The sequence below is a fragment of the Ctenopharyngodon idella genome, chromosome 5, assembly GCF_019924925.1.
Source record: "Ctenopharyngodon idella isolate HZGC_01 chromosome 5, HZGC01, whole genome shotgun sequence".
NCBI lineage: Eukaryota > Metazoa > Chordata > Actinopteri > Cypriniformes > Xenocyprididae > Ctenopharyngodon > Ctenopharyngodon idella.
Genome location: NC_067224.1, coordinates 1,032,493 through 1,052,554, shown reverse-complemented (window position 1 = coordinate 1,052,554; position 20,062 = coordinate 1,032,493). Strand labels below are relative to the sequence as shown.

The 20,062-nt window shown below is 34.5% G+C and overlaps 1 protein-coding gene across 1 annotated transcript in view; it reads left to right on the top strand.

Moving 5' to 3' along the window:
• Positions 1-7,599: 7,599 nt before the first annotated feature.
• Positions 7,600-20,062, top strand: part of LOC127512990 (astrotactin-2-like) — a 423,953-nt gene continuing 411,490 nt past the window's right edge. Inside the window, exon 1 of the mRNA XM_051894406.1 lies at positions 7,600-7,957. Within this exon, the coding sequence (XP_051750366.1) occupies positions 7,645-7,957 (313 nt within the window). The 5' untranslated portion in view covers positions 7,600-7,644. The remainder of the gene's footprint in view (positions 7,958-20,062) is intronic.

The following is a 20,062-nucleotide window of genomic DNA, read 5'->3' as shown; positions in this document are numbered from 1 at the left end:
AGAAAACTGAAAAATAAAATCTACAGTTTCCAGCACAACTGTTTTCAACATTGATAATAATCAGAAGTGTTATTAGAATGATTTCTGAAGGATCATGTGACACTGAAGACTGGAGTAATGATGCTGAAAATTCAGCTTTGATCACTGGAATAAATTACATTTAACTATAAATTTTCATAGAAAACAGCTATATCCAGTTATAATATTTCAGAATATTACTGTTTTTACTGTAGTTTTGATCGAATAAACACAGCTGTGGAGAGCACAAGAGACTTCTTTCAGAAGCATTGAAAAATCTTACGCACCCCAAACTTTTTAACAGTAGTGTATCTCTATTTAAAATGACAAAGATTGGGGGAAATGTTTCTAAATAGCACCAGATTAGGCTTATTTGACATGCAACAATAGCAGAACCCTGTTTTGAAGACTGAAGAGGAGCCTAAAGCTCAAAACACCAGAGGGGAATGTTCATCTCAAAGTGTTGAAACAGCACATTTTAGAAGCAATGGATCACACTCTGTGCCTGACCGTAGATTACATTAGTACAGAGACACTGGACACCATGAGCACACTGAGCACCTGATGATCAATGAAAAGACACATTCCTTTATTTGTTCTTGTATGCTGTTCTTGTATGCATTTTTAGCAGAAAATGTTCTATATAAAAGCATAAGGGTTCCATATGTCTCTTCATATATAGAATGGGTTTCAATCATGGGATCAATTTATGAATTTAGTTTTCATTTACAGCACAATAACTTTGTTTTAAATCATTTTTAATTTAATTTCATTACATTTTATGAATTGTTTAACTCGTAAACATACTTTATCAGTAGAAAAAAAAAATGAAATAACCCGTTACACATGAAATATCATGAAAACCTTTGAGGAATAGTCTCCTTACTGCCGTTAGTGGAAGATTGCTGCCATCTACTGGAAAACAAACACTTTTAAAATTAAAATGACATGAAATTTCAACTACAGCCACTAGATGGCGGCAGAGGATTATTCAATGGCTCAGTTGCCATTTCCACATTGGTATACATATTTTCACTTGTTTTTCATTTAGATTTATTTAATAATTTAAACTAAGTAATAATTTCAATTTAGTATGCCATAATATGTCACGATTTTGACTTTTTAAGTCATAATTTTGACTCGTAATTTTTTTAAGGTGATAATTTTGACTTAGTATGCCATATTTTTTATGTCACAATTTTGACTTTTTAAGTGATCATTTCAACTTACTATAATTATGACTTTTTAATTAGTCATAATTTCAACATTTTATGTTATAATTTCGACTTTTAAAGTGATAATTTCGACTTAGTGTCATATTTTCAACTTTTGTCCTAATTTTGATTTATTCTGTAACTTTGACTTAGTGTGTCATAATTTCAACTTTTTAAATCATAATTTTGATTAAGTATGTCATATTTTGACTTTTCATGTCATAATCATGATTTACCAAAGCAAGATTTTTTTTTTTTTCTTATGTGGCCGAAATGAGCTTCCATAGTTTGTGTGTGTGTGTGTGTGTGTGTGTGTGTGTGTGTGTGTGTGTGTGTGTGTGCGTGCGATAATGAAATGTAACAAATGAAATGAGGCCTTATTGTAATGTGTTACTGATTCTCAGAATGTTGCTTATTTTTTCTCTTGTTTTATTGACTTTGAATATTTATGTATAATCAAATTAGTTTCCTTCTGTGCTGTTGGTTCACACCTGAAGTGTTTGAGAGTAAAGTGCATTTGACTGCAAATCACCTATACACACAAACATATACTTTTATTTTATTTCTCTTTAGTTCGAGGTGTTTCCATGGAAACACGTTTGAAAAATGAATCCATCCTCTGTGAACTCAAAGCTTTTGAGCTGATTTGATGTTGAGGACCATTGAAAGGAATCAGGGGTTTGTTGACCAAATTATTGCACATGGTTTGGGGAAGGAAAAAAAAAAAAATCTCCTTAGGTTCACCTCCATTACAGGACATTAATTCTCTATTCACTCTTTGTAATAAATATTATGAACCCAGTAATGGACTGTGTTGCTTTTTATAACGGATGGTTTTGGCCAGGTTTCTCTTCATGATTTCTGGCTTCCCAAGGAACCGCTTTTGTAAGAAAGCGTCTGAATCATTGGCTAAGTGCAATCATTCAGAATCCAGACAGCTCATACAATGAAAAGGCCCTGATGTACGGTGCCCCGCATGAATGCCTGAAACATATCACAAAAGCTTGCAGAAATATACATTTTTTTATTAATACAGACATTTTTATTGTTATCATTCTCTATTCTCTAGTTCTTTTATCGCATACATAGTGTTTTGTAACTTTGGCAGACAGTATTGTTCAGGAAAAACAACTACAAGCGAACATAAACAGTCTTCTGTTGAGAATACAATAGGATAGAACGAAAAATAATTTAAAAGGACAATCTAGGAAAAATATGACCAGTGAAGGCTTGTAAATCTCTACAGATATCTGCTGCGGTTTAAATTAGTTTTTCAACAATGACTGAAACAATGAGGCCTGATGATGTACGACATGAAGACAACCGTACATACGCTATCGGTCAAAACGCTGTCAGTAAGATCTTTATTTTTTATGCTTTTATTCATCAAGGACGCATTCAGTTGATCAAAAGAGACAGTAAAGACATTTGTAATGTTACAAAAGATTTCTATTTCAGATGAATATTGTTCTTTTAAATTTTCTATTCATCAAAGAAACCTGGAAAAAAAAAGTATCACAGTTTCCACACACAATAAATAAATAAATAAATACAATCTGAAGCAACACAACTGTTTTCAACATTGATAATAATCATAAATGTTTCTTGAGCATCAAATCATCATATCAGAATGATTTCTGAAGGATCATGTGACACTGAAGACTGGAGTAATGATGCTGAAAATTCAGCTTTGATCACAGGAATAAATTACACTTTACTATATATTCACATAGAAAACAGCTGTTCTAGTATTTTTCCACAAGTTTTGTATGTATGCAAATTGTATAATATCCAAGGTACATATTTCTCATATTATATTTTCTGAAAGTTTTGGAATATTTTTCCTCTCCCCAAATTTGTCACTACTGAAACACAATAATAAATAATTAAATAAGAAGGGTCACATTGACCTATTAAGATTTAATTTACTTCTACCTCGTAAATGTTTTTTGCTATTTTTTATTAAGATAATAAATCAATAACCATTACAATTTTAACAATATTTCAAGTGTAATTTATGAGATTTGTTGTATTTTGAATCTAATCTTTCTTTGTAAAAGGCATAAAGTTTATTATTCTGATTTCAAAGTGAAGGATTCATTAGTTTGAATATACATTGAACCAAACACTATAATCTTAGTTGATCATTCAATATACTTTATTTTTGACAAAACATCCCATGTTTCGGTCGTGACTGCACATTTTCAGTAGTGACAGTAATGTGTTGGTCCACATCACATTACACAATTTTACCTCACATACTAAAACACTAATGATTTGCATTATAAAACATACTAAAATTCTAATGATTTCTATAACTGTACTAAAATTTTGTTTATTTCTCCTAAATAAACGATTATGTGTTCCCTTTTGTCTCTACCAAATCAATGATGTCACAAACGAAACGTGGTGAAATTTCGGCAGTGAACTCCATTTAAAAAAATAAAAATAAAATAAAATAAAAAGATATGTTTAAAAACAACAATTTCAAAAAATTGCAAAAAATTATTTCAATATCATTTTCATAAGTTGAAATTTAGGGGTCAGGGTTCGGGACAGACACCTCCCAACTGAAAGTACCCAATAAATGATGATTTTATATATATTAAGCTTACTGATATTTTAAATATCATTGTGGGATTCAATAGATAATAGAAGGAACATAATAAACATCTAAGATTTGAATACTTAAATGCTTTTTAACTTAGTTTTTTGGTTGTGGGACAGCAGTTTGCACCAATTCTGTAGAATGGCCCATATATATATATATATATATATATATATATATATATATATATATAATCACTGACATTTTGGCACCTTGTTGAAACTGTTCTGTTTAGATATGACACACAGTTTTGCATGCTAAAAACAGTCCTCAGATAAGCATGGATTCTTATGCCGGTTCTTCTCAGGGGTTATTTTACCTACTCGGCAGAGTTCACTGGACTGGCTCAAAATCGGCATTATAGCACTGAAGTGTAAAAATCCCTGACCTGCAAGGTTAGGCAATATTATTCATGTTAGCATGAAAAAAAAATCTCATTCCATAATTGAAGAGTTTAAAATGCCAATGCAACTCACTGATATAAGCCTATAAGACATGTAGTGCACACAAATTACTCAACATTAAAGTTACCACCTTCTGGAATTTAGAAAATAGTCAAATGCATCATAAGTATTGATTGGCGATAGGAATAGGGCATATGGAAGACTCTTGAATGTCTTTGCCAGTGACCCAAATAAATACATAACACGAAAGAAGTCGCCTGGCTTCCCTAACGCTTTGAATGGGAATCCTTCATGCAGTTCAGCACCACGGACAGCGACACAGAAACACGGCTGGAGGACAGACCGCAACGGATGATGAGATTCAACATCCGCAGGCCTGAGAGCAAAGATGAGATATTGAGAACCAAAGATAAATATGTAAATGCTGATTTGAATTGAAAAAAAAAAAAAAAAAATACAGTGCTGAAGTAATGAAAATTTAATGAGAAATCTTATTGAGAATAATGAGAAAGAAAAAAAAACCCTCAAATGTACCAGACCATTTCAGCACTGAGAGACTTTATGGGAAAGTGTTCTTAATAGTCATGGAAATCATTTTAGTGATCCTACTTTCTTTTTTATGCAAAATGCATGAGATCCACCCATGTTTTGTTGCTTTATGCGCTGCTGAAAAAGCATTGCACATGCGTCAGCTCCATATTTAAACCCTTATATTTTTAACAGCAACACCCTCCAGCTGCACAGTATAAATAACTCTGTAAGCAATAAATAAGCATGGCGTTCTGCAGCCTGTGCTGTACGAGTCCAAAGGAAGAAAGGAAGGACAAATTGTTCATTTATTTGTGAGAATCAAGAAAACAAGCATGGCAGACCTATTGTTGAGATGGAGAGGGGAGAGGCTGGACTCATTACACGCGCTAAACCTGGTTAAAGCATCTCTGTCTAGACCGACGCTCGCTGCCGTGTTGTTTGTCAAATTCAATTTGAAGAAATCAGAGGACTCCTTGGCACAGAGGTCAAGGCAATTTCGACGACAATGAATCTCATATATCCACTGGGGGAGTGTGTGAAAAAGCCGCTATTAGCCATTAAGAGTGTATCGTTCTCTTTACCATACATGTTGCCACAGTTGTTTGGTTTCTGCCCACCACACGCAGCCTTTTCTGGGTCGTCAGCAAGTTCTGCATGTGATTAATTAAATATGTGAGTCCTCAGTCTCTCGGGTATTATAGCATCAACATACATCCGTTAAAATATGGTGTTGTGCAAAACAATCACAGTATGTTAGGACTGTTAAAACGATTTCTCCTCATGTTTACTGTTGGTGTGTTAAAGTCGAGATGAAACAGAAGTTTCACTCGTCTTTTCTTCCCTATTGTGACGTATATCTGAGTGAAACGGCTTTGCAAACAAGAACAAATGTAGGGCGGGGCTTGATTTTGTCTGTGGGGAATCGATTGTATGGTTGTGGTTTGCTATTGCTGGATCTCATGTGAGTGACAGGTTGCCCCGCCCTCATCATCAGAGAAGAAAAGAGATGTCACAGAGAGAGGGAGGGGAAGATATTCTGATTCAACATGAATTTAAACACTGATGCACAGATAACAGACACAGACGCAGCGGGAGCTCAGAGAGTCTCTTCAGGAGGTGGTTTCACAGGGACTCGTGTGTGTTTTGACCAGTCCGTCGCTGTGTTTACTGACATGCAGGAGCTCCAGGTGTCTCCTTCAGCTCATCTCTCGGCAGCTTCTGTTTCAAAAGTGAAGTTTATCTGCAGGAGTTTTGCTGATATGAAGTTCTGGAAACTAATATTTAATGCAATTTAGATTATACAGTCATTTCAAACAAATACAGTACAATTTTTAACACACTACAAATGTATTTTTTCTCAAAGTTAAGTCTTAAAAATTCCTGACCTACTATTTATCATTCATTATTAACTCAAAGTGTCATAAAGTAAATATAAAGTGATAGAACTAGAAATGGAGTGATTCGTTTATCTGATAAACTATATGAATATGTCTAATTGATTGCTGCTTTGGAGCTTTTGTTTGGCTGCAGTAAAAGAGACTTTCAGAGATGCAGAAATCACTTTTGAATCTTTGAATGCATACGGTATATGCCACTGTAGAAAGTATTTATTTAATTTTTTTTAAGCGCGTAGGATTTAATGCAATATTTCCCTGTGACCACTATTAGTATATGCACTGAAAAATGTAACATCTAAATTAACTGGTTTTATTCCACTCCAAATGTTATTTAACATCACTGAATCAACGCAAATACAATAATTTATACCAAAACAAAATACTGATTTTTATACTGATAAAGTGATAAAATAGCTATAATTATAGTTAAAATTACTCCAAATAATGTAACAATAAAATATGAACATGCATTTTAAATGCCTCTTATGCTAAAATAATAATATCAATAAAACTTAACAACTTAACAACTTAACTTAAATTATTAAAATAATTTTAAATAAATTCAAATAATGTATTTAATAAAATAAATTAATTAATAAATGAAAATAATAAGTAATATACATAATAACTTATAATAAATTAATAACATAATTCACTTTTTTCTTATACTATACACTAAAAAATGCTGGGTTAAAAACAACCCAAGTTGGGCTGAAAATGGACAAACTCAGTGATTGGGTTGTTTTGACCCAGCGGTTGGGTTAAATGTTTGACCAACCTGCTGGTCAGTTTTATTTAACCCAACTAAAAATGACTATATGTCTGGCTTAAAATTATCCCAAAATATGTTGGAAATTAAAAATCAGACACATAATTACTAGAGGCAACAACAATAATAATCAAAAGATGAACATTTATTAATAAGCAACTTAATAAATGTTTATTGTTTAATTATTATTCATTAAAGTTATTAATAAATGTTCATTTCCAACATATTTTGGGTTCATTTTAATCAAGCAATACAGTCATTTTTAAACAATAGTTGAGTTAAATTAAACTACCCAGCAGGCTGATCAAACATTTAACCCATTCACATTGTTTGTCCATTTTCAACCCAACTTGGGTTGTTTTTAACCCAGCATTTTAGTGTATAATGATGCAAAACGCATATTGATGTGTTTGATACTATTATTTGATTTGATGTGTATATGTTAAAGTGTGTGATGTTTTGTTTTGTATGTATTAATTTATATAATGTTGTTGTCTGATTTATTGCATACATTGTTTAGATTTTTTTATGCACGTTTCATTGTGTGTGGTGCTATTGTTTCATGTCGCTGTGAATGTGTAGGATGTGTCAGGCTCCTCAGTGCTGCCGCCTGCCGGTCGCTCTCAGCACTGCCGCTACTGCTATAAACCACCAGCGCTTTACATGAGACGCTCAATCCACGCGCAGCGGCACCGCGAGCGGAATGACACCGAGACACGCGCGTCTCCTCCTCCTGCTGCTGCTGGAGCTCTGTGCGAGCCGAACCCGAGCCGGGGGAAAGCCGGACGAGGACCGGGACAAGAGAGGCGACGCAGAGAGCCCGTGTGAGGTGAAGACCGTGACCGTGTCCACTCTGCCTGTGCTCCGGGAGAATGAGTTCAGCTTCACCGGCGCGGGATCCGGGAGTCTCGCCGGAGGGGAGTCCAGACTCATGCTGTTCGTCAGGACTGACCTGCCGGGTCGCATCTCGGTTCTGGATGATCTGGACAACACGGCGCTGCCCTACTTCACCTTAGGTGAGATTTGACTGTCCGTCACATACAGTATAGTGCGCTGAGAGATGACAGCTCTGTGTGTTTTGCCTGTTCTTATGCATGTGGAGATAGGAGGAAACGAGCAGAATGACCATTGCAGGGCAATTAAGGTGTTTCAGTGTTTCTGTGCAGCTCCTGAATCCTCATGTTCTGTTTGGGATCTGAGAGATATCTCAAAAACTGGACTGAAGTGTCTGCTTGACTTTTCCTATAGTTGCATGGAAGATGATTATATACCACTTGCATCATTAAAAAAAAAAAAAAAAAAGTGGCATTATTTGTGTTTGACGTCATGAGGTTTATGCAGCCGATATAATACTGTTTTCTGACAGAAAATCTGGAGAAGCCACCAGTATTGCCAGTATTTCTCTACAGTGTGTTTTACTGGAGTCAGATTATATATGTGACATTTCTGAAAAGTGCATGTTACTCTGTAAAACAACAGACAGCTACAGCTTCAAGAAATGTGTTACTATTCAAAATTATTATTATTTGTGCTTTATATTGCACAGTACCTCATTGGGGTCCAAACACGAAAATGGCAAAGTCAAGTCAATTGGCTATATGGTTCTTTAGGCATGTAGAAGTTCTTCAATATACACTCTAATAATGCTGGGTTAAAAACAACCCAATATCGGTTGGACAAACCCAGCAGTTGGATTAAATGTTTGCCCAATTTATTTATTTTAATTTAAATTTTGTATTAATAAATGTTCACCTTTTGATTATTATTGTTGCCTCTAGTAATTATGTGTCTGATTTTTAATTTCCAACCTATTTTGGGTTCGTTTTAAGTAGTAATTTATAAACAATAGTTGGGTTAAATAAAACTGCTCAGTACATTGGTCAAACATTAACCCAATCACTGGGTTTGTCCATTTTCAACCCAACTTGGGTTGTTTTTAACCCAGCATTTTTTAGAGTGTATATTTTTTAGGTTATAATATTGTTTTTTGGGCTCTTTAAGCACCAGAACATGCATAAATACATGCTGAAGAACTAGGAAATAAAAAGCATTACACTCTAATAAAATGTTAAAAATAACCCAAGTTGGGTTGAAAATGGACAAACCCAGTGATTGGGTTAATGTTTGACCAATGTACTGAGCAGTTTTATTTAACTCAACTATTGTTTCAAAGATACTGTATTTCTTGCTTGAAATGAACCCAAAATATGTTAGAAATTAAAAATCAGACACATAATTACTAGAGGCAATAATAATAATCAAAAGATGAACATTTAATAATAAGCAGTTTAATTAATGTGTATTTTTTAATGATTATTCATTAAACTTATTAATAAATGTTCATTCAAGAAACATATTAATGTTAGTTTCCAACATATTTTGGGTTCATTTTAATAAAGCAATATAGTAATTTTTAAACAATAGCTGGGTTAAATAAAACTACCCAGCAGGTTGGGCAAACATTTAACCCAACTTGGGTTATTTTTAACTCAGCATTTATTAGAGTGTAATGCTTTTTGTTCCCTAGTTCTTCAGCAGGTATTTATGCATGTTCTGGTGCTTAAAGAGCCCAAAAAACAATATTATAACCTGAAAAATATACACTCTAAAAAATGCTGGGTTAAAAACAACCCAAGTTGGGTTGAAAATGGACAAACCCAGCGATTGGGTTAAATGTTTGACCAACCTGCTGGGTCGTTTTATTTAACTCAACTATTGTTTAAAAATTACTGTATTGCTTGATTAAAATGAACCCAAAATATGTTGGAAACTAACATTTATTAATATGTTTCATGAATGAACATTTATTAATAAATTTAATGAATAATCATTAAATAATAAACATTTATTAAATTGCTTATTATTAAATGTTCATCTTTTGATTATTATTGTTGCCTCTAGTAATTATGTCTATATTTTGGGTTCATTTTAAGCAAGAAATACAGTATTTTTTAAACAATAGTTGAGCTAAATAAAACTAATTGGGTCAAAACAACCCAATCACTGGGTTTGTCCATTTTCAACACAATTTGGGTTATTTTTAACCCAGTATTTTTATAGGCTTTTTTTGACTATAAATGACAACTTTTTCTTTGTGTGCATCTTAGAGAAACAATATCAGCAACGCTTCCAGAAATGTTTGTGGTTTCGTGTGTGTGTGTGTGTGTGTGTGTGTGTGTGTGTGTGTGTGTGGTCATCGGGATCATCTCATGCACATCATGTTTAGTAATGCATTCAGTTTTCAGCTGATGTATAAAATATTTAAGGATAGTCTGGTGAGTTTTCAATGTACCATAACATATAAACAAGAAATCAGTAACAGTACAGTCGGTGCACAGGATTGAATGAAAAACAGTAATGGCAACTGCTCCATATTGACCGCTGCGTTGCCCTTTCACCCATATATAGAGTTTCAGTTACGCTAAAACACAATATTGATGTCGACTTCTACTGGAAGAGGAAAACTGGGAACTATCAGTATGTGTGTAGATCATATGATCCAGAGCGGTTTCTCTTTCTCCACGTTGTGCAGACTTTTTTTGCATGCAACACACGATGCTATTTAAATATTCCCTGAAGCCGTGTGTGTATCTTCTGTGTGTAAACATGAATCTGCATGCATTTGTCAGCTCAGTTGATGTCTAGTCCCGTTCTTCAGTGCACAAATCTACCTGGATTGGAGATCTATCAGCTGTTGTTTGACTGGAGAAATGCAACATGCAGAAAACGATTGACTAGTTTGTTCCTAATGCCAGATATGGTGCTATATTTTCTGCTCAGTAGGATCTGTTGACCTTTCCCTGTGTCAGCTGTTGGAAAACAGTTTTCGGATTTCTGAATCTAGTGACCCGTGCTCCATTCATACTGCAGGACTGGGAGAGAGCCAACGGTTTTGGGGCTCTGGTGATGAAATACCAATGAAAGCGTCTTAAAATAGGTTTAGTTGCACATGTCAAGCGCTCTTTGATAGAACCGAATCTATATCCCTGTAATGAAGAACTACAGTCAGACCTCATCAGCAGTTCTCGCTGAAAAATAAGCAAACGGTTGGAAATATTGATCATTGGCAAAGCGGCAGGGCTCCTTTTGTATTACAAGTTCATGTTTGTCTTTCATTAAGATTTATGTGCAACAGACGGTATTGATACCGAAGAGGATGTGTTAGCAAAACGCAACTTGGTCTTGACGGTCCATCACTATTACTACAGATCATATGTAGGATTGTGAGAAGATTTTCAAAAATGTAACCCTCAACATTATGATGCAAATCACACCTCGATCAAATGTATGTTTTAGCTTTCCTGCACTTATTTAGAGAGAAAAATCAACAAACTACTGAAACCACGGGTGGTAGCAGAAACACTTTTATGTTTATGTCTCGGCATGCTTTCTCAAGCTGCTTAGAACGAAATGAGAGAGAGCAAGCGTTTCGCTGACCGTCGCTCAAGCGCTCACCTCCTGTCTCAGACGTGATTTATTACCTGAAGCGCTCGGGAATGTTGAGAAAGACAGAGAGAAGATTAAAAAACGACAAGATGAAAGTTTTTATCCGAACTGCTTTTCTTTGCCTTTTCCATCGGAGGCGAGGAATTTCTCAGAGCAGAGACGGGAATAAAGTGTGAAAACAGAACTGATGAGTGTGCGTTACGTGATACAGCTCAGAAATATCATATTACAATATCTTTCAGCCTTTGGCAGATTTTATTTAGATTTTGATATTTAAATCTCTGAAATGACTTGAACAAGTCAGTTATATTTGAAATTAATGCAGTAAAATACAGTTACAATCTAGTTAACAACAATCATGACATGTATTTTTTTATTTATTTATTTTATTATTATTTAAATAAACTCCAGGAAGAATGAATGATATTTAATCATGTCATTTACTGTATATGCACCAGTATAAGAACCTGTATTTACCTATTTTTATCCACATATAGACTCAAGGAGAGATTGCAACACGAGTCTAATGAGATGACACAGTTTTAAGAATAATTAATGGCCATATAAATCACAACAATATTCACAATTTCACTTACTTTTATATTGCCAGTAAAATCCACTACTGTTCAAAAGTCTGGGATCGGTTTTTAGTGTTTTTGAAAAAAGTCTCTTCTGCTCACCATGGCTGCATTTATATGATTAAAAATACAGTAAAATCAGAAAAAAATGTGAAATATTTTTACAATTTAAAATAGCTGTTTTCTATGTGAATATATGGCATAATATTATTTATTCCTGTGATCAAAGCTGAATTTTCAGCATCATTACTCCAGTCTTCAGTGTCACATGATCCTTCAGAAATCATTCTAACATGCTAATTTTTTTTAAATCTGTTTATTTATTTATTTTATTTTTTTGCAACAGTGTAAAAGTCACTTTTAATCAATTTAATGCCTTGCTGAATAATAATTAAAAAAATCTTTCCCCAAACTTTTGACCAGTATTGTATGTTGTGGCTGAGCCATCCTGAGACTTTAATGTGTGGATCTTCACTGAATAAATCGCACGGTTGGTTTTGACAAACTTCTCCCTTCATGCTTTGCAGTGTGTAAACTTGACAATACAGAATATTTCAGTCCCAGCAAACGAACCTCCAGTGCCGATGGTTAATGCTTCATATAAACCGTCCCTGCGCTCTTACACACGAGCTGCAGCTATCAGAGAAACCAGGAAAAGCCACAATTACAGTGTGCACGTTTCCCATTGATTTGTCTAACCTTTTCAAAATGTCACACTAATTGAAGGAGGTTTGTGGATAATTAGTTTCCCCTCCTCAATGCAAGGGCAATTAGAAGAACTTGGAAGACACAGTATGATTATTAATTACAATATTTTAATCCAGTAAAGGCCCATCATAAACTGTACTATGGGACTTTCGGTTGACTGATTATAAATCCATATATTTTTCAATACCAAAAGTGATTGATAAGTTAAATGACTTAATTACAAATTGACTCTTTTATGCTATATTTGTGTTTTTGTTATGATTATTAGAGTATCACAGTGGTAGACATGTTAACATCAAACTAAACTGTCAGACACTTCAGAGGATTATGAAGAGCTTGTCAAATCAGTCAATTATGAGGCCCAATATTGTTATGATCCTGCATGTACAGGGCGTAGACAACAACACAGTTGCATTTGGGATTTTTTTTTTTTTTTTTTTTTGATTAAAATAAAACCAAAATAAAAACATAAACATTGGATAACTTAAAAATTAGAAATGTTGCCTTGGAAACTAACTGAAATAAATGAGTTTAAGTTGAAGTACTAAAACAACTGGTAACACTTTATTTTAGTGGTATTTTAATAGTTGCTTATTAGCATGCATATTACTAGAATATTGGCTGTTTATTAGTACTTATTAAGCACATATTAATGCCTTATTCTGCATGACCTTATTCTACATTCTTGATCCTACCCAATACCTAAACTTAACAACTACCTTACTGACTATTAATAAGCAGTAAATTAGGAGTTTATTGAGGGAAAAGTCATAGTTAATAGTGAATACATGTTCCCTATACTGAAGTGTTACCAAACAACTAAACTGAAATAAAAATAAATTAAAGCTAAATATAACTATTTTAATACATTAACACTTTACATAAAGCCTTTATATACACTCTTAAAAACTTTGGCAACCAATTTGGCTTGTTTTCAACCCAAGGGCTGGGTAACAGGACAGAACACATGTTGGGTTAATTTTACCCAGCAAATTGGGTTGTTTGTTTAACCCAGCATAATGGATTGATTTATTTTACTATAATACTAGCTTTTTGTTTTACTTCATACATGCATTAATGTTTACGGATTAACTTAAATCCTCTAAACTTTATTTAAAACACAACCACTGTTTTGCATGATATCTCCTTTATTTTTGATAATATATTTTACAGTATAGCATATTTTATATCATTTTTAATGTATATTGCCTACATTTAAGCTCATTTAACAAATATTAGAAGTAAAAATTAAACATTTAGAAGTAATTCAAGTGTAATGGACCAGTCTCTGTTGTCTGTTTCCACCGTAATGGCGCTGGATCTCATGCCGGAGATGGCTCGTGTTCGGCGGGGGAACTGATAACTTCAGACCGCCGCCTGCGAATTGTGTACAATTCTGAGAAATTATTTTAACATCCTAAGTAATTATATTCTGTATATTTTTAATAAAATCATAAAATTTTATGCAAGGCATCAGGCATTTCCATCACGCAAAAAGACAGACGCGACACTCGTTTAGGAGACTCACATCGTGCCCCTGTATGTTGATTTGCATCAAATTAAACGATATACAGAACAATAACGAATTTTTAGATAAAATAAAACGTACACAAACATGTATTTTACCGAAGACATGCACCAATTTGACAGAGCTGCACTGCTCTCTCCTGAAGAGGGCGCTAAAAGCCTGCGATAAATAACTCAACACCTGGGTTATTATGTCTGACCCAGGATCTGGGTAACACAAGAGCTACCCAAACACTGGGTTATTACTAGAGATCGACCGATATATCGATGTACCCATATTTTTTCCGATATTTAGGCATTTTACCATAATTAGATATCGGTTTTGTAATATCGGATTTACCGATAAATGCCGCCATCTTGTGGGTGTTTTGAGAATTGCGTGTAGGATCACTATTACAGTGAATCTGAGGGAAGACGAGACAATAGAGGAGAATGATTCAGAAATAGAGACAAGCTCACAGAGTCACGTAAGATAATCCGTCATGTCCTGTCACAATAAAGATGTAACTTTACATGAATTAAATAATACAGCCATGAATGAGCACATGTTGGAAATAACATGCGCTGAATTGAATTCTCTCTCTGTTGTCTGTGCTCATCATTAGTCTCGTGAAGGCATCTGCATTTTGCTGTTCACTCAGCGGGTGGATGCACGGCCACCGCATGTAACTTTTAACAAGATTCACTTGTTTAAAACACCGTATATATAATTATATAAACATTTACTATATAACCATTAATTCGCTAATAAACATCCAACTAAACACAACTGGAAATTAATTATTTATTATCTCCGCAAGCAATCGCAGTTTGAGTATAGTTGTGTGTAAATGCATAGATAAACAGTGCTTTGTCAGCAGATATTTCATAATCTAGAACAACAAAAACATTATTAATAATTCTGATATAACATACCAGTTGAGAAATGCAATAAAATACGATGTTTTGTTTGTTATATTCCAATATTCCAGAGAATATTATTCAGTTATTTAACATTATCCAGCGAATTATTCTTCACTCTTTACTTTAGCCTACAAACCTGATTCCAAAAAAGTTGGGACACTGTACAAATTGTGAATAAAAATTTGTAAATAATTTACAAATCTCATAAACTTATATTTTATTCACAATAGAATATAGATAACATATCAAATGTTGAAAGTGAGACATTTTGAAATGTCATGCCAAATATTGGCTCATTTTGGATTTCATGAGAGCTACACATTCCAAAAAAGTTGGGACAGGTAGCAATAAGAGGCCAGAAAAGTTAAATGTACATATAAGGAACAGCTGGAGGACCAATTTGCAACTTATTAGGTCAATTGGCAACATGATTGGGTATAAAAAGAGCCTCTCAGAGTGGCAGTGTCTCTCAGAAGTCAAGATGGGCAGAGGATCACCAATTCCCCCAATGCTGCGGTGAAAAATAGTGGAGCAATATCAGAAAGGAGTTTCTCAGAGAAAAATTGCAAAGAGTTTGAAGTTATCATCATCTACAGTGCATAATATCATCCAAAGATTCAGAGAATCTGGAACAATCTCTGTGCGTAAGGGTCAAGGCCGGAAAACCATACTGGATGCCCGTGATCTTCGGGCCCTTAGACGGCACTGCATCACATACAGGAATGCTACTGTAATGGAAATCACAACATGGGCTCAGGAATACTTCCAGAAAACATTGTCGGTGAACACAATCCACCGTGCCATTCGCCGTTGCCAGCTAAAACTCTATAGGTCAAAAAAGAAGCCACATCTAAACATGATCCAGAAGCGCAGGCGTTTTCTCTGGGCCAAGGCTCATTTAAAATGGACTGTGGCAAAGTGGAAAACTGTTCTGTGGTCAGACGAATCAAAATTTGATGTTCTTTTTGGAAAACTGGGACGCCATGTCATCCGGACTAAAGAGGACAAGGACAACCCAAGTTGTTATCAGCGCTCAGTTCAGAAGCCTGCATCTCTGATGGTATGGGGTTGCATGAGTGCGTGTGGCATGGGCAGCTTACACATCTGGAAAGGCACCATCAATGCTGAAAGGTATATCCAAGTTCTAGAACAACATATGCTCCCATCCAGACGTCATCTCTTTCAGGGAAGACCTTGCATTTTCCAATATGACAATGCCAGACCACATACTGCATCAATTACAACATCATGGCTGCGTAGAAGAAGGATCCGGGTACTGAAATGGCCAGCCTGCAGTCCAGATCTTTCACCCATAGAAAACATTTGGCGCATCATAAAGAGGAAGATGCGACAAAGAAGACCTAAGACCGTTGAGCAACTAGAAGCCTGTATTAGACAAGAATGGGACAACATTCCTATTCCTAAACTTGAGCAGCTTGTCTCCTCAGTCCCCAGACGTTTGCAGACTGTTATAAAAAGAAGAGGGGATGCCACACAGTGGTAAACATGGCCTTGTCCCAACTTTTTTGAGATGTGTTGATGCCATGAAATTTAAAATCAACTTATTTTTCCCTTAAAATGATACATTTTCTCAGTTTAAACATTTGTTATCTATGTTGTATTCTGAATAAAATATTGAAATTTGAAACTTCCACATCATCCTTTTTTATTCACAATTTGTACAGTGTCCCAACTTTTTTGGAATCGGGTTTGTATTAAACAGCTTATAAATCTACTAAAACTGTAGTTTAAAATGAAGTATTACATTTCTGCAAAGTTGACATACCTCCTGTCTTTAATTTATTTTCTCCATTTGAAAACATTAGATATTCTACATTTATTTTGCTTATTGTTAACATTAGTGTTGCTGATGATGCTTTTTAAATAAGATTTGTTTTGTTTTCTATGTAAGGAGTGAGTGATTTTTATAAATAAAATGGTTTGTTCAGTTCAGTGGTGTTGTAATCTTTTCAAAAACAGAAGTATAACAGTAAATAAATGTCGGTTCTGCATATCGGTTATCGGGCACATAAACATACAAATTATTGGTATCGGTTCTAAAAAATCAATATCGGTCGATCACTAGTTGTTACGTCTGACCCAAGAGACGGGTAACACAAAAACTAACCAAACACTGGAAAAATAACCCCAAAAAATGACCCAAAGGCTCAACTCAGGACTTGGGTAGAAAAAATAACCCAAGATTTTTTCGAGTGTGTAATGCATTGTAAAAGTATTTTTAATGCATTGTATGATCTCAAGAATAAATGTAAACACAGTTATAATACATTATAATATCTATTCATTGTTACACCTTTAGAAAGTATAATGCATTAAAACACATGACAAACAACCAATTTCAGATGTAATAAGGAATCTGCAAATATAATGCATTTTATTTTTGTTTTCATTTTTTTAATGAAAAGATATAATGCATTATAATGTACATTATGAATACCTTTATAATGTATTATACATGCAAGTGCCTTAACAAAATATAAGCTTGTATTCGCTCTCATACTCTTGCTCCATAGACTCCATTGTAGATGCATTACTGTACATTCAATACTTGTATTGAGCATGTGATATTCCTGGTTCGCTTTTCAGCCATGGTGGCCGAAAATGTTAAAATTACTGAAGTCGGCCCATTGACAACGGGTTTGTTTCTTGTCTGGGTCATGTGGTTTATAGTATGACGAACTAACAGAAGTGAATGGGAGTATAATGTGTTTCTCATTGTCGCTCGCCTCTGCAGAAACTGCAGCTCGCTTTCTTCATCTATTGTGATGCATCTGCCGCATTGTGTGTGTGTGTGTGTGTGTGTGTGTGTGTGTGTGTGTGTGTGTGTGAAGTTTTGGCAATAAAACCAAAGGGACAAGAACAAGAACAGTGAACTTTCTGTAGTGTTTAATAAGGGTGCTCAACAAATTGTGCATCTGTTTGATTGGAGCTCCACCAACAGCGTCAATTATTCATGGTAAAATACACCAGCCTGCATTTGCATTTATAACTTTCTCTGTCACTTTTATAGCAACTTTGAGGAGTGAAACAATCGGTCTGGTTTTGTGAAAGAGCGTCAGTGGGGCGTTAGACGTCTGAACGGTGGACACTTCAGACGACGAATCAAGACTTTGAGGTTTATAAATGGATTTAATCAACTTTCTGTAGGCAGCAGCCTTCGATTTACACAAACCTTTGATGAATTAAAACCTAAATTATTTGACAGGGGATATACTGGCTCTCAAATAAAAGAGGAACTCTGATAGATCTTAAAATGGAAAGTGCTGCGCGGAGCAAACGTTTTATACAAACACAATGGACAAACACACATTTGATCATTTAAAGGCAGCGTATCATTCTTTAGAGATGTGTTGTTAGTCTAAGCACGTCTTTGCACACCCAAGAAGGACAAAAGTACCAGACTCTATTTGACAAAGCTAAATTTAAGGTCTATGTAATTGAATAGCATATAACATTTCTATCCATCTGGATCCATACACAGTTTTAACATAAACTAAAGTGATATATTTGTCAGTCACACATGAATGAAACCGGTCCGATTTCTGTAATAGCACTAATAAACTGGATGTGTTCTAAATACACAGAAACCAACCCATTCAGAAGAAGTTTTCTAAAGGTTTGGTAATACCACCAAATTTGACACAAACCAAATCAAAACCCATATCTACAGGATATATATATATATATATATATTCAACTTTTTTTCCATGATTCCACAATTGTTTGATTAACATTAACATATTAAGATCTACTGTATCACACGGATCTAATATAATGTTACACATCATATGAAGAGTTTGGTTCCAAAACGTAATAAACGCCTTTTTTTTTTTTTTTAAATTGAGTTTCCATTGCTTGTTCCACGACAGCATCAAACTTCTGTCACGGTCCCCAAAACTGAATCATGAACAGTTTTTAAAAGCCTTTTTTAATACCAATGTACTCAGTAAATGTGTTTATTTTAACCGTGCGGTGGCGCCAGATACTCTTTAATCGGTAATGACAAACGGAGACATAATTCATTTATAACATTAACAAGATGACTCGTTGAATTCATTTTGGGAGCGACGACTGAATGTGTTTTTAGTAAAATGCCTGTATATAACATTAGTACTGACCAAGTTCAGAGGTTGTCATATATGTGAATCAACTTACTTTGTTGTGTATTTTCAATATGAAAAATAACTTTTATATTGATGGATTAATTGCATTTTGGAAAAAAAAAAATCCGTTTTTATAATAAACCTTTTAAAATCAAAATGTAGATTTGAATTTTTAATGTTTTTATAACCAAAAGATGCTATGTGAAAGTTTGAAACAGAAAATAGTTGTTTTCATCTTGCTACTTTCTTGGTAAAGAAAACGCATTTTTAATCAAATTAATCAAATGTTTTTCCCCAACAGTTAACTGAACGTTCACTTATGACAAAACAGATCATGTTAGCGTGAATACTCACCAAGACAGATTTTTTAAAATACTGTAATTCTGTGTATTTGTGTATGTCGGGATCGTGCTGTCTGAGGCGTCTAAGTGCGCGTGCTTCGGATCTGTCAGTCAGCGTGAGTAAGATCGTTTTGTTTACATCAGCATGAGTTTGAAAATCACATTTCATTGGTTCAGACTCATGCCATCGAGAATTCACTATGAATATTCACAAAGTTGGAATGTTGCGCTTTACAATGATACCAAACTTGTGCTGAGGGAAGCGCCAGTCGTAGAGCAGAGAAAAAAAAAATTGTCATGGTCAAAGGAAAGGTACTCCTCTCAGAAAACGTACAAACAAAGATACTTTTAGATGTTTAATTGATATTTGGAGCATTGGGATCGCTAGACGAGGGCTTAATGAACTAATTTTTGCAAAAACCTCAAATTCGACCAAAATTGACATTTTTCAATTGTTTTGCCCGTAGCTCAAAATTAGCCTGTGTGCATTCTGA